Source organism: Ambystoma mexicanum, chromosome 12 (genome assembly GCF_040938575.1).
Source record: "Ambystoma mexicanum isolate Mex_15411 chromosome 12, UKY_AmexF1_1, whole genome shotgun sequence".
Classification (NCBI taxonomy): Eukaryota; Metazoa; Chordata; class Amphibia; order Caudata; family Ambystomatidae; genus Ambystoma; species Ambystoma mexicanum.
Genome location: NC_090936.1, coordinates 297,382,381 through 297,397,277, shown reverse-complemented (window position 1 = coordinate 297,397,277; position 14,897 = coordinate 297,382,381). Strand labels below are relative to the sequence as shown.

The following is a 14,897-nucleotide window of genomic DNA, read 5'->3' as shown; positions in this document are numbered from 1 at the left end:
TGTTAACTGATCACAAAAAAAAAATCTTAACATACCTTTACAGTAATCTTGTATTAAATAGTTCGAGAAATTTTAGCAAAACTAATTTGCTCCAAAAATCAATGTGTAACCAACAAAACTGAATAATTAAACATGAAGTGCTTGAAGGTCGATTAACAAATGTGCTCTAGGGGTTCAGATCGATTTGGTAATTGTATTGACAATATGGAAGGGAACAGCCAAACAGGAGGCCTAACTGTGTAGTGGTCCGATGTCTGATTTGATTCATATTAATAAAATGCCATGTATCAAAACAATGCTGAGGTATTTACATTTTCCAGTTCGTATGAAATACACAAAGAAATAATTCCATTTCTAATCCAATGGAGAAAAAAAAATCAAGTAATAAAAGTATTCACATTTTTACTATATAGCACTGAACATACAGTCACATTTACGTAGATTGCCTTTTGGGCAAATCTTTTAGCAAGTGCATAATAGAGTGAAAATATGCTGCTCATTGGTTTTGTAATAGCAATTTCTACATACTTGCAGGTAGGTTGCTTATGTGTACCAGTGTGAGTTACTGTACTTAAAGAGCAAATTATCCCAAATGCATGATCATCATATACAGTAAAGGAAATACATTGTAATGTTCTGCTTTCATGTGCACAGCAGTAAGAATATTAAAATATAAACTTCAAGAGTAATTCTTCCTTTGGAAGATTTCTCGGAAACAAATTGAGGGTTGCAGCATTTGAATCATGTAGAACGTATAATAAATAAATCATTTAAAATATGTTAAATTACATTGTAAATAACTTCCTTCGAATTTAACCCATGTTGGAGCAGCAAGTGCTCGAACGCATTTTGAAAAAAAAATATCTGTTCTTTCATGCAGTGGATTGTCCAACAGCCATCTTAGAATTAAGGGGTACAGTAAAAGTAAGCAAGGTGCTTAGTGGTATGTTTAGAAGTTCACCTGATGTTTATCCTTTGAAATAGAAGGTGCTCTAGTTCCCCCTTTGGAGGCCAGCTTATCATCTCACTTAGCCATTCTACAGTCTTTCACAAAGACTTAAGTGCAGCATCAAAAGGTACCTTAGATAAACTTCAAAACAAATCACCAAAAGGTGCTACTGATAACAATCCTTATTAAACTTAGTTGGGTGGAGTGGGACTTAAAGCATAATGTATTATGTTTTCAGGAATGAAGATGCATTGTTGTAAGCAAGTCCATCAAATGAAGATTCCAGAACTTGAAGCTGTACAAATATCTGCTTCCAGAAAGTATTCGGGGGATTGCTCATCAACCGAGAGGTGGCGAGTTGAAAACTTCCTTTACTCTGGAACAGTTAATAATGTGACCTCTGGCTTCATTTTGAAGTATTGGTTAAGCCGAACTATTGCATACCTATAGGAAATAGATAACATAGAAGTCAGTCACGATTAATGGCTGCACACTTACTAGACATGTACATTAGAGGATCAGCGATTTTAAAACATCAAGGGACTTGCTGAGTTTAAAGGCACTTCAAGATTGAAAGGGAAGTAAAATACATACATCTTAACTCTTTAAACTGTTTTAAAATGTGAACATTTGCAAAGCATTAACACCATCTTTTATGCATGGAAACTAAAAAATAAAAACACAGATTTCTTCAAAACCCAAAGAAACAAGCAGAAACTGATGTTAGTCTTACTATATTTCTTGTGGTTCATCAACTTCCGTTCCTACATAGGGGTAGGATGCCTAAACCAGTATGGGCATCACCTGCCACAGCAGTTCACAAACCGAAGGCAGAACCCCCCCACTACGCGCCTCCCAACACCCAGGTTGTGCCCCTTTCTCAGAAGCCTGCTGGCCAAGCCCTTTAACACCATCAACCAGAAAGGCATTCATAAGCATGATTGAGTAAATTAAATTGAATAACCTCAGTAATTGGGCTAATGAACTAGTATAGACATTACTACAGCGAGTAAACTACAAGTTATTCAGTGTACAAACTATAGTCATTACTCCCCTGTACGCCCGATCCATGGGATGTCCTGGTTTAAGGATAACTTAGTATAATAGTCCTTGCAAAAGAAAGGGTTACAAAGTCCACTCTTGTGTAGGAAAGGTTGCTTAATATTGCCACTACAAGACTCACTAATCGGGCTAACGTTATTTAATGTTAAGCACAGGGGCCTTTTCTCAAGACTCATGGAAGACTGACATGACAATTGTGGAAGAATGGCTGCCTATTTAACGAACATGTCTAAACAATTTTTTAAGAATGTCCTGTGTGAATTGGAGTTCATACCTATGACTTACATTTATGGCTAAATAAAAGCAAAGCAACCCAAGTAGATGTCTTGGCGATAATGTCCAATAGGACCAGATGTTGAAAAGCTGCAAAGGTCACCTGCTTCTGAATTAATCTTTTTATTTTTTATTGTGCATTTGGTTAAAATGTAAACTTAAGCACACAAAGACAAAATAAACATCAATTCAAAATACATGATACGATTCACAGAATACAGTATTTTACACAATTAAACCAAAATCTCTTTACCAAAACAGTCAAACATAACACAAATAAAACATTCATCGAAATAGAAAATCATTTTCTATAATCCACATTAGGAGTACATGATTTGCTTCCAATTCATTCCTGTCTAAAAGATCTATGAATCTAGATGAGGAGATACACATTTTCATTCATAATACCTTTTATATACACATTTAGAGCATGATCATGAAAAAGAGGAAGCCAACTACTAAGCTTTCTATGAGGCCATACTAAACATAGTTCGGGCCATCTTCCAAACACCAAAGACGGCTGCTGTGATGACTGATTCAGCTCCACAGATGGTACTCCAAAACTCAGTCACAATGCGGTTGATTTCTTTCACAATGCGGATATAGCCCTTCAAGTAGGGAGATCTAAGACTTTGGCCCCTGGTTAAAATATGGCAACTGGTCTCAACTTCCATACCTCAAAGACAGCAAAAGCCTTTCGTTATGAGGTACCCCTGTCCCATCCAACAAAATTTTCGAAGGTCAAAGTAGATTGAATCGTAAAAGCACTATAAACCTTCTAAGTTCAAACGGGCAAATAGGTGTTAAGTAGGTACACAGAGTATCTAAAGGGAAGCCCTGGCAGCATTATTCTTTAAGTCTTTTATCTTTTGAAGCATATTCATGGTAGTAACCCTATACCAATTTCTGGTCTTAGGTTTCAGGATCAATAAAAAAAATTGGCAACTCAAATGGCTGTTTAAGGCTTAAGCCAATGTTCGTAATATGGGTTAATGTCAACACGTATAGCAAAAAGGAGTACGAATTTGTCTCAAAATGAGTTGAGACAATAAGCTCAACAGTGTTTTAGAGTTGATTCGAGAAGATAACTTTAGACACCATTTTACCCTCTGAAACAAAGGAAAGTTCAAATTCAGTTGTTAATGATTCGTTAGACACTGTGCTCCCTAGACCCAATATAGAAAGTCATATTTTTCCTTTCTATTTTTCGAAAGCCAATAAACCTTTGGTGGAGAGTACCTCTAAACCATATAGGAGTCCCGGTATGATGCTAGTTTGATATATGGTTAGCAAGCCCTCCACATTGGAACCTCCCTTTTCAGTAATCTATTGCTTAATTGTCCCAGGAGGATAGCTCAGCGGCAATGTGCTCGCCTTGGAAGCAAGATAAAACAAAGCACCACAGGTTCGATCCCCGGGTCCGCGCTTAGAAACCTATGGGTATTTAAGCGTGTTATAAATACGCAACTAAGACAAAAACTACGCAACTAAAAACAAACAATTCCTGTAACAGCGCCTCAATGCCAGCGGGCCGTGTGAGCGTTTTAAAAATGCAAAATAAAATAAATAAAATTAACAGCCAATTTTTCGGAATCCTCTGAATTATATATTTGCCATAAAACATGAGTAGGGTTTGATGTAATAGGGAAACTCAAATAAATGTAAACTCCCAACCACCTCCAAATGTTTATTATTTAGGCCCCATAAAAACATAGGATTCTTGGAGGATCGACTTCGATAGATCAACATTTTTGTTTTGGAGGTGTTAATTTCCATGTGATTATTAGTGGCAAAACGAGAAAGGGCATCCAAAGAATGCTGAAGTCCAATAAGAGTTCGGTCTAGGAGCACACTGGGCCTCATTACAAGCCTGGAAATAAGGGTGCCGGTAACAGCATATCACCACCCTTTCCGGACCGCCAGACTACAATTATGCCTGCAGGGGCCGTTGCTCCCAGCAAGATTGACCTCCCGGGGGCACGAGCCCCTGCAGCCATGGTTTTCACTGAAGCACCGGCACAGTTAGCAATGATGCTGGTGCTTCTGTGTCCCCATTCTTGTGGAGTACTATGGACTCCACGGGAATGGGGACTTACTTTCCGCCGCCTGCCATCCTGGGCCGCTGGGACTTATAATGTCCCGGTGGCACCGGTCAGGGGGAGCAACAGTGTTAAGATTTGAGGGGCATCCCATCAATCTCGTAATGAAGGTCAGTGTATTTTAGAACGTACTGAATACTGGAGACCAGTCCCTGAGGTGAGTTGTCTTGCTTCATAGACAAACATTTTGCCATTGAGCTATACTGCGGGCATTTACGTCAAGAAAGGTCCACATTGCAAGACATTGTATCCTGCAATTTTGCACAGAACAAATACTTCAGCAGTTACTGTTTTTTTTTAACTGCTTAAGGAGGTATGGATTGAAAAGAACAAGTGGGAAAGAGGAAAAGGGAGATTCAACTCTTGATTTGGATTAACTTCGGACATTACTTTCAGAAACAAAGGCAATTTGGTGCATAGAACCACTTTGACCAAGTTAAAACTCAGATCTGCAAGTAGAAAGAATCTGCAATTCACTGACCCTCCAAGTCGAGGAGAACGCAACAAGAAAAGTAGCCTTTCATTCAACCTCTTTAAAGGCAACATTAACTTAGAGGTCGAAATGAGTTATGAGGAGTGCTGTAGAGTCCCCATGTTGTGCAAGAGCATGTCATCCAATCCTGGCACTTCCAGGTTTGCTTTTTCATTTTAAATACAGGTCTTTAAGGCCCATAATTCAAAGGACCAAAACACAGGAATGCATAACCAACTTGTGCATATTATAGAAACAGAGCAACATATGAGCAACCATGCATTACAATTCTACATTTAAGAGTTTTGTATTGGGCGTAGTAAGACCAGCCACTTCAAGGGCAGCAACAAACTATAAGGGCTCCTTCCGATCAGGCCATCTGTGCATGATCCATTGTGTCCATATTACTACGATCATCCATTTCTGAATCTTTTAAGGAATATAGTCTGCTTTAATTGCTCAAGCACATCTTCCCCAAAGGCGTATTAACTGAGTCATCCAGAAAACAAGCTAAAAATGGACTGAATAGTTCTTGATCAATGTTAAGACGGATTTCTGAACTCTGTCCTGGTGGCGCAGAAGTTCAGAAGGCCAACCTAATTACTTGGAACAGGGTAACCTCTGGACAAGCCAGACCAATCAAGGTAGCGATCGCGGCGGTCAAGACTAGGTCTCAAGAGGGGTGAGGGTGACTGAAAGCCCGCAATGAGCACACAAAGCAAGAGCGCTTACAAACTACTCCAAACAGTTGTTATATCAAAAATAGATACACATTTATTTTAAGGCCTTTAAAATAATGACCGTAGCGAGAAAATCACAATATCACAATATTAAACCAACACATACCATATCAACACAATATATATACAAATACACAGTCGCAAGCGTTTAAAGCACGAAATATGTAGTCCACCTGCCAGGGAAGGAAAACAGGCAGTGCGATAATGCTTTCGACTCAGTTCGCCTTCATAGGCCCCTAACTAGATGGAAGTCTGAGCCCTGCGAAGAGTGGAGCCTTGTGCTCAAAGTACCTGCCACGCCGGTGCCGACGGGCACAAGGGGAAGCTCTTCGGAGGAAGTCAGGCGGTTCACGTTAGTGCACAGCAGAAGAAGAACAGGTTCCCCAACTCAAGCGCAGCCTCCACAGCGGGCAGAAGCAGAGCGCGAGCGCAGCAAAAGGGTGCTGTTTTTACACAGCAGGGAAAAGCAATGGGATACTGCAGGAGGGCGACCAGATCCTAGATATACTACTCACCGGTCCCCGAAGCAAGCAGACCCAGGCTTCTCCACGATAGTTTCAGCAGCTGGCAGGTTCAGAAGAGCAGGGAACGCTTTGTAGTCGTGTAGAGCAAAAAGACGTCCCAATCGACGAAACCGGCACAGTTTTGTTGCCGCACAGGACAACGGAGCGGCCGTGTGTATTCGAGCCAAATGAACCCTCCTCCCTTCAGACCTGGGAACGCCAAGTGCACGAAGCGTGGGAGAGGGACAAGGACTCGCAATACAACACAACCTGGCGGCGGTTGCAGAGCCAAACTCCTTTGTAAGCTGGTCAGTCAACTGGATGGCCCAGAGAAGCTTCCGAAGGCTTACTTGGCAGGAGATGGTTGAAGATGCCGGGAATAGCTGTTCCTGCTATTCCAAAGGTCGAAGCACCAGTACAGGCCTTCTGGTTCGATCAAAGGAGGACAGGGGCTCTCCGGACGACAGCAGTGCAAAGGAGGATTCCTTCAGCGGGTCACCAGCGATTCCTCGGTCCAGCCTCGTAGTTGCAGGATACTTGGCTCCTGTATTCCTTCGTTCGTGAGAACTCAGGAGATCGACATGGTAGTGGTGTTTCCAGCCCCCTCTTATCCACGGTTCCCTTCGCGCCAAAACGGAGGGGAGCCAATGGGAGATCCGCTCATCAACACACATACCATACGTGGACCAATCACGGACCACGGTGGTCCCAGGCATTCACACCACCCTAGACTCTCTGGCACCCAGGATGTGTATTGGGACCAGACATCCCAGCCCACACCCTGGAGGCACACAAACGACATGTAGAAGCCCGCGAAAGCAACCACGTTTCGCGGGAAAGTACATGCCCAAATAAGGAAGGCCCCGGGTCGCCGGACCTGGGGAAGGTGAAGGGAGCAAGACGGACAGTGGACAGGACAAAGGAGCCTCGCGGCCTGGCCATTTTGGGAGCCAGGCCACCATTTTGGGTTCAGTGCAAAAACGTGCTCAGAACGCCAAAAGGAGCTCAAAATAAACAAAACGATCGCTGCCACCATTCCAGTCCCTGAATGACTTGCACCGATCAAATACCATCCTAAAAGAGTATCTAGGGCCTGTAGAAGGCTAGAGACCCAAGAGAGCTGTAACTTAGCTTACAGTGCCCTCTTGTGTCGTGTTGCACTAAAGCTGCGACACGATAAAAGAACTACGGGAAACCACGTTCCCCGGTACTGACTGTCTTAAGGGCATGTCAGTTTCCCCGTAAGAAAGGAGCGAAAGCCCAGAGAAGTGCAGCAGAAGGCTGTACTTCTCTGGCAAAGTCAAGAACAAGGTTAAAAACAATAGCAAAAAGTTTAGGGGTTGCCACATGGAAGGAAAATTCCCTACAATTAAGAAATCTTTCCTAACACTCGCCCCTCCCAGACTATGGACAGGGGGAACTAATCCACCCCTGGATGAGTCTCTTGTTCAGGTCGGTTAAACATTCTGGACAACCCATCAGCATTGCTATGTTGGACACCTGGCCTATGCTCAATAGTGAAGTCGAAGCCTTGTAGACTTATGGACCACCTAAGCAACTTTGGATTCTCCCCCTTCATGTTCATTAGCCACTTTAACGGCTTATGGTCAGTCTGCACAGTGAAGTGAGTCCCATAGAGGTAGGGCCTCAGCTTCCTTAGGGCCCACACAACAGAGAAACATTCTTTCTCTACCGTGGACCATCTGAGCTCTCTGTCCTTAAGCTGGCGACTAATAAAACCGATAGGGTGTTCCTTACCCTTCTCATCTACTTGTGATAGTACAGCTCCTATCCCAGTGTCAGAGGCATCCGTCTGCACGATAAAAGGTCTTTGATAATCAGGGGCCCTGAGCACAGGGGCCTGGCACAAGGAGTCTTTTAAGCCATTGAAGGCCTTCTCACACTCGTCGGTCCAAGTTACCTTCTTGGGTTTCTTCGGAGTTGTGAGGGCAGTCAGAGGAGCAGCTATGGTACCATAGTCTGCCACAAAATTGCGGTAATACCCCGTGAGTCCTAAAAAGGCTCTCACTTGGGTTTGCGTAGTGGGGGTAGGCCAGTCTTGTACTGCTTGTACTTTACTGGGTAGAGGCTGTATCCTCCCTCCACCTACTTCATGTCCAAGGTAAACCACTGAGCCTTGTCCAATCTGGCACTTACTAGCCTTTATGGTCAAGTGGGCTTTCTGAAGAGCCTGGAGCACAATCCCGAGGTGTTTCACATGGTCTTCCCAGGTGGCACTGAAAACTGCTATATCGTCCAGATATGCAAGACAGAATTCGTCCAACCCATTCAACACATGATTCACAAGCCTCTGGAAAGTGGCAGGTGCATTCTTCAACCCGAACGGCATTACCCGGAATTGGTAAAGGCCGTCTGGTGTAGAAAATGCTGTCTTCTCCCTGGCATGTTCTGCTAACGCTATTTGCCAATAGCCAGCAGTGAGGTCAAACGTGCTGAGGTACTTGGAGGCACCCAAAGTATCCACCAGCTCATCTGTTCGAGGCAAGGGGTGGGCATCTGTCTTGGTGACAGCATTCAGAGCCCTGTAATCCACGCAGAACCTCAATTCAGAAGTGCCTGCCTTTGGAACCAGAACCACAGGACTGGACCAAGGACTACTAGAGGGTTCAATCACCCCAAGGTCTAACATTTTGTTGACCTCGGTCTTAATATAAGACCGTACTTTATCCGACATCCTGTATCCCCTACTTTTGGTAGGTACACTGTCTCCTGTGTCAATGTTATGTTTGCACCAAGGTGTCAAACCAGGGGACTGTGAAAACAGGGGGGAAAACTGCCTAAGCAAACTTTTCACCTCAGCCTGCTGATCAGAAGTCAGGTGAGGGGCCACTCGGACACCCTCAACGGAGCTATCTGAAGGACCGCTCTGGAACAGGTCGGGGAGAGGTTCAGATTCCTCTTCCTCAACGTCTGACGCCAGTAGCAGTGCTGCGATTTCGACTCTTGGGACGAAAGCCTTCAGCCTATTCACGTGGAACACTTTTGGAGCCTGTCCAGGCCTTCCAAGGTCCACTAAATAGTTCACCTCACCCAGGGGCTCCACCACTGTGTAAGGGCCTGACCATTTGTCCTGTAAAGCGCGAGGCCTTATTGGATTCATGATCAGGACTTGCTGACCAGGTGTAAAGTTGATGAGGGAAGCTTTCTGGTCGTACCAATGTTTCACCAGCGCTTGTCCTGCCTTCAATTTATCACTAGCCAAGCCCATCAGAAGTACCATCTGTTTTCTGAGCCCTAGCACATAGTCAACTACATTGGTAGTAACAGGGGGAGTGGGCATCTCCCATCCCTCCTTGACAATGGCTAAGGGTCCCCGTACGGGATGACCGAACAGAAGTTCGAAGGGGCTGAAGCCAACACCCTCCTGTGGTACCTCTCGGTAGGCAAACAGCAAGCATGGTAAAAGAAGATCCCATTTTCTTCTCTGGGGCTCCTCCAGAGCCCCAATCATGCTCTTTAACGTTCTGTTGAAGCGTTCCACCAGACCATTGGTCTGGGGGTGGTATGCAGAAGAGAACTTGTAGGTGACCCCACATTCTTTCCACATAGCCTGCATATACTTCGACATAAAGTTGCTGCCACGATCTGACACAACTTCTTTAGGGAAGCCAACCCTAGTAAATATGCCGAGTAAAGCTTTTGCAACTGACTTGGCAGTTACAGTTTTCAATGGGATGGCCTCAGGATACCTGGTTGCATGGTCGACCAGCACCAGGATAAACCTATTGCCCGAGGATGTTTGCGGGTCAAGGGGACCAACGATGTCGATCCCTACCCTTTCAAATGGTACCCCCACAACTGGGAGCGGTACCAACGGAGCTTGGATTGTCACGCCAACCTTACCAGACAACTGGCAGGAGGCACAACTCCTGCAGTGACTTTCTACTTGCACCCCCATCTTGGGCCAGTAGAAGTGCATGGATAACCTTTGCTTGGTCCTCTTCATACCAAGGTGACCAGCAAGGGGAACTTCATGCGCCAACTGCAGGAGGAAGGGCCTAACAGCAAGGGGAACCACCAACCTCCTATGGTCTCCTTCTGTAGACTCTGTGGGCTCACTATACAGGAGTCCACCTTCCCAATAAATCCTATGCTTCCCAGGAGGTTCACCCTCAAGCTGGGAGCAGGCCTGTCTCCTTAGGCCTTCCAGAGATGGGCACTCACGTTGGCCTTTACTGAATTCGTCCCTATCAGGACCTCCTCCAACTAACAAGTCTTTTAGTTCAGGATGATCGTTGGGGTCGAATACTTCAGGCATCGCCACCTCCTCGTCAGGCCCGGGCGATTGACCAACTTCCTCCACCGCAGTGGCAGGCGAGCTCGGGGGAATATTCTCTTTCCCTCGTTTTGACTTGTAGACTCCTTTCGCCTTGGGTTTCCCCTTCGGCTGGGGCGGCGTATTGGACTTGGCCAATGCTGCCCGTGTTTGAGACCGTGTGTAGGGTCTTTCGGCAGTGTCTCCTACGAGCCCTAAAGCTCTGAGATCATTACCCAACAAGACCTTTCCCGGGACGTTTCTCTGAATGCTCACTGGAATCCTGACTGCTGTACCATTTAAAGTAAGATCTACAGGTATTACTGGAAACATACGGAGGGGGCCGTCAGCCAACTTAGTGGGCATCAGAGTAGCTCTGGCAACTTCCTCTGAGTCTACCAAGGTAGAATCCACTACAGTTCGACTGCACCCACTATCCCTAAGAGCTGGAGTATCCACTCCATTGATCAGCACACTGTCTTTAAAGTAGTGCTTGGTATTATCCGGAATCCTAGCATAAGCCTCTGCGACTTTAGGTTCCCAGGAACCCAGGGACACTAAAACTACCTCAGCCTCTATTCCGCTGGGAAATGAGTCTGAGGAGAAGGATGCTCCTGTAATCTCTTCTTCCTCGTAGGAGGAGAAGGCCAGATTAGCGGAGTGGACCCCCAAAGGTCTAACCTTACACCGGGGATCCCCCTTCACATGGTCAGTTGCTCCACAAGAAAAACAAGCCCCAGTGGGTCTGTTTACGTAGGGAGGCTTATTGTAACCAGAGTTCTGTTTCGGAGGCGAACCTCCACTACCCTGTGAGTTCTCTTGTGTCGTACCCTTGTTTTTCTTTTTGTGGCCCTTATGGGAAGAAGATTTAGCAGATTCCCCACCCTCCATATCTTTGGACTTTTTCCCTTCCTCCTGCTTACCAGGATGAGTTTTGTCCTTATGGGACACTCGATGTGACACCCATAAGTCTGCTGCAATGGCCAGCTTCTTAGGATCTATCTCCTTCGAATCGGCCAAATGCTGCTTAAGCTCCGGGGAAGAAGAAGCAAAAATATGTTCCAGCATGACAAGATTTATCATGCCGTCGAAGGTAGAAACCTTATAGCCTTCGACCGAGCCAGTTTTTTCAAAGATTCAGCGACATAAGATACCCAAGTACCACCTTCCTTTTTCTTATACTCTCGAAAACGCTTTAAATATTGGGCCGGAGTCTTCCCAAACTTTAAAATGAGAGTCTGCTTTAACATTGCGAAATCAGCCCGCTCAGCCTTCGACATTTCCATAATGGCACTACAGCCAGAATGGGGCAGTCTACTGAGCAACCATGCAATCTTATCAGCATTGTCAACTTCCTGGACCTCGCATGCATACTCAAACGCATTCAGCCAGTCCATAATGTCATTCCTCTCTTCATACACACTGAGCAGATCTTTTGGAAACCGTGGATGAGAGGAGGCCCCAGACCCATGTCCAGGACCCTTGGATCCATTTGCAACCTGAAGCTTGGCCAGTTCCAACTGGTGATCCCTGTCTTTTTGTTTTTCTGCCTGCTCGATTTTTAGTTTGGCTATGCTGAATTCAAGCTCCTGCTGCCTAAACCGCAGCTCTTGCTTCTTGAATTCAAGCATAGCCTCCCCATCAGCACTGGCAGAGGAAACATTAGACAGCTCGTCCTCCCTGTCCTCGTGGTCGCGGTGGAACAGTGCGGCGGCAGAACCGTCGGTTCTACCAGTGAGAGCAGCCCCACCACCTTCCGCACTGTCCTCAGAAGTAATAGCGTCAAGCTGTGCTTCTTGCCACGCCACGATTCTTTGGATCATTTCCAATTTCGTGCCTTGAGAGGAAACACCTCTCTCCGCACACATCTTTTTCAGCGTTTCTGATTTGGAAGCATTTAAAGTTAACAACGTACTTGTTTCCATACTGTTTGATAGGACTATGGCCTTTTTAAAGTTATATTACAACAATTCACTACGTGTACTGTTTGGAATAACCTGAAATGCCTTAGTTCGAGCGCAACACTGGATACCTTCAGTCGTATCTCACCGCTGTACACCAATTTGTTAAGACGGATTTCTGAACTCTGTCCTGGTGGCGCAGAAGTTCAGAAGGCCAACCTAATTACTTGGAACAGGGTAACCTCTGGACAAGCCAGACCAATCAAGGTAGCGATCGCGGCGGTCAAGACTAGGTCTCAAGAGGGGTGAGGGTGACTGAAAGCCCGCAATGAGCACACAAAGCAAGAGCGCTTACAAACTACTCCAAACAGTTGTTATATCAAAAATAGATACACATTTATTTTAAGGCCTTTAAAATAATGACCGTAGCGAGAAAATCACAATATCACAATATTAAACCAACACATACCATATCAACACAATATATATACAAATACACAGTCGCAAGCGTTTAAAGCACGAAATATGTAGTCCACCTGCCAGGGAAGGAAAACAGGCAGTGCGATAATGCTTTCGACTCAGTTCGCCTTCATAGGCCCCTAACTAGATGGAAGTCCGAGCCCTGCGAAGAGTGGAGCCTTGTGCTCAAAGTACCTGCCACGCCGGTGCCGACGGGCACAAGGGGAAGCTCTTCGGAGGAAGTCAGGCGGTTCACGTTAGTGCACAGCAGAAGAACAGGTTCCGCAACTCAAGCGCAGCCTCCACAGCGGGCAGAAGCAGAGCGCGAGCGCGGCAAAAGGGTGCTGTTTTTACACAGCAGGGAAAAGCAATGGGATACTGCAGGAGGGCGACCAGATCCTAGATATACTACTCACCGGTCCCCGAAGCAAGCAGACCCAGGCTTCTCCACGATAGTTTCAGCAGCTGGCAGGTTCAGAAGAGCAGGGAACGCTTTGTAGTCGTGTAGAGCAAAAAGACGTCCCAATCGACGAAACCGGCACAGTTTTGTTGCCGCACAGGACAACGGAGCGGCCGTGTGTATTCGAGCCAAATGAACCCTCCTCCCTTCAGACCTGGGAACGCCAAGTGCACGAAGCGTGGGAGAGGGACAAGGACTCGCAATACAACACAACCTGGCGGCGGTTGCAGAGCCAAACTCCTTTGTAAGCTGGTCAGTCAACTGGATGGCCCAGAGACGCTTCCGAAGGCTTACTTGGCAGGAGATGGTTGAAGATGCCGGGAATAGCTGTTCCTGCTATTCCAAAGGTCGAAGCACCAGTACAGGCCTTCTGGTTCAATCAAAGGAGGACAGGGGCTCTCCGGACGACAGCAGTGCAAAGGAGGATTCCTTCAGCGGGTCACCAGCGATTCCTCGGTCCAGCCTCGTAGTTGCAGGATACTTGGCTCCTGTATTCCTTCGTTCGTGAGAACTCAGGAGATCGACATGGTAGTGGTGTTTCCAGCCCCCTCTTATCCACGGTTCCCTTTGCGCCAAAACGGAGGGGAGCCAATGGGAGATCCGCTCATCAACACACATACCATACGTGGACCAATCACGGACCACGGTGGTCCCAGGCATTCACACCACCCTAGACTCTCTGGCACCCAGGATGTGTATTGGGACCAGACATCCCAGCCCACACCCTGGAGGCACACAAACGACATGTAGAAGCCCGCGAAAGCAACCACGTTTCGCGGGAAAGTACATGCCCAAATAAGGAAGGCCCCGGGTCGCCGGACCTGGGGAAGGTGAAGGGAGCAAGACGGACAGTGGACAGGACAAAGGAGCCTCGCGGCCTGGCCATTTTGGGAGCCAGGCCACCATTTTGGGTTCAGTGCAAAAACGTGCTCAGAACGCCAAAAGGAGCTCAAAATAAACAAAACGATCGCTGCCACCATTCCAGTCCCTGAATGACTTGCACCGATCAAATACCATCCTAAAAGAGTATCTAGGGCCTGTAGAAGGCTAGAGACCCAAGAGAGCTGTAACTTAGCTTACAGTGCCCTCTTGTGTCGTGTTGCACTAAAGCTGCGACACGATAAAAGAACTACGGGAAACCACGTTCCCCGGTACTGACTGTCTTAAGGGCATGTCAGTTTCCCCGTAAGAAAGGAGCGAAAGCCCAGAGAAGTGCGGCAGAAGGCTGTACTTCTCTGGCAAAGTCAAGAACAAGGTTAAAAACAATAGCAAAAAGTTTAGGGGTTGCCACATGGAAGGAAAATTCCCTACAATTAAGAAATCTTTCCTAACACTCGCCCCTCCCAGACTATGGACAGGGGGAACTAATCCACCCCTGGATGAGTCTCTTGTTCAGGTCGGTTAAACATTCTGGACAACCCATCAGCATTGCTATGTTGGACACCTGGCCTATGCTCAATAGTGAAGTCGAAGCCTTGTAGACTTATGGACCACCTAAGCAACTTTGGATTCTCCCCCTTCATGTTCATTAGCCACTTTAACGGCTTATGGTCAGTCTGCACAGTGAAGTGAGTCCCATAGAGGTAGGGCCTCAGCTTCCTTAGGGCCCACACAACAGAGAAACATTCTTTCTCTACCGTGGACCATCTGAGCTCTCTGTCCTTAAGCTGGCGACTAATAAAACCGATAGGGTGTTCCTTACC

General features: G+C 46.2%; 1 protein-coding gene across 1 annotated transcript in view; it reads right to left on the bottom strand.

The window, feature by feature from the left end:
* Positions 1–385: 385 nt before the first annotated feature.
* ETNK1 (ethanolamine kinase 1) overlaps positions 386–14,897 on the bottom strand; it is a 408,601-nt gene continuing 394,089 nt past the window's right edge. Inside the window, exon 8 of the mRNA XM_069628458.1 lies at positions 386–1,393. Within this exon, the coding sequence (XP_069484559.1) occupies positions 1,321–1,393 (73 nt within the window). The 3' untranslated portion in view covers positions 386–1,320. The remainder of the gene's footprint in view (positions 1,394–14,897) is intronic.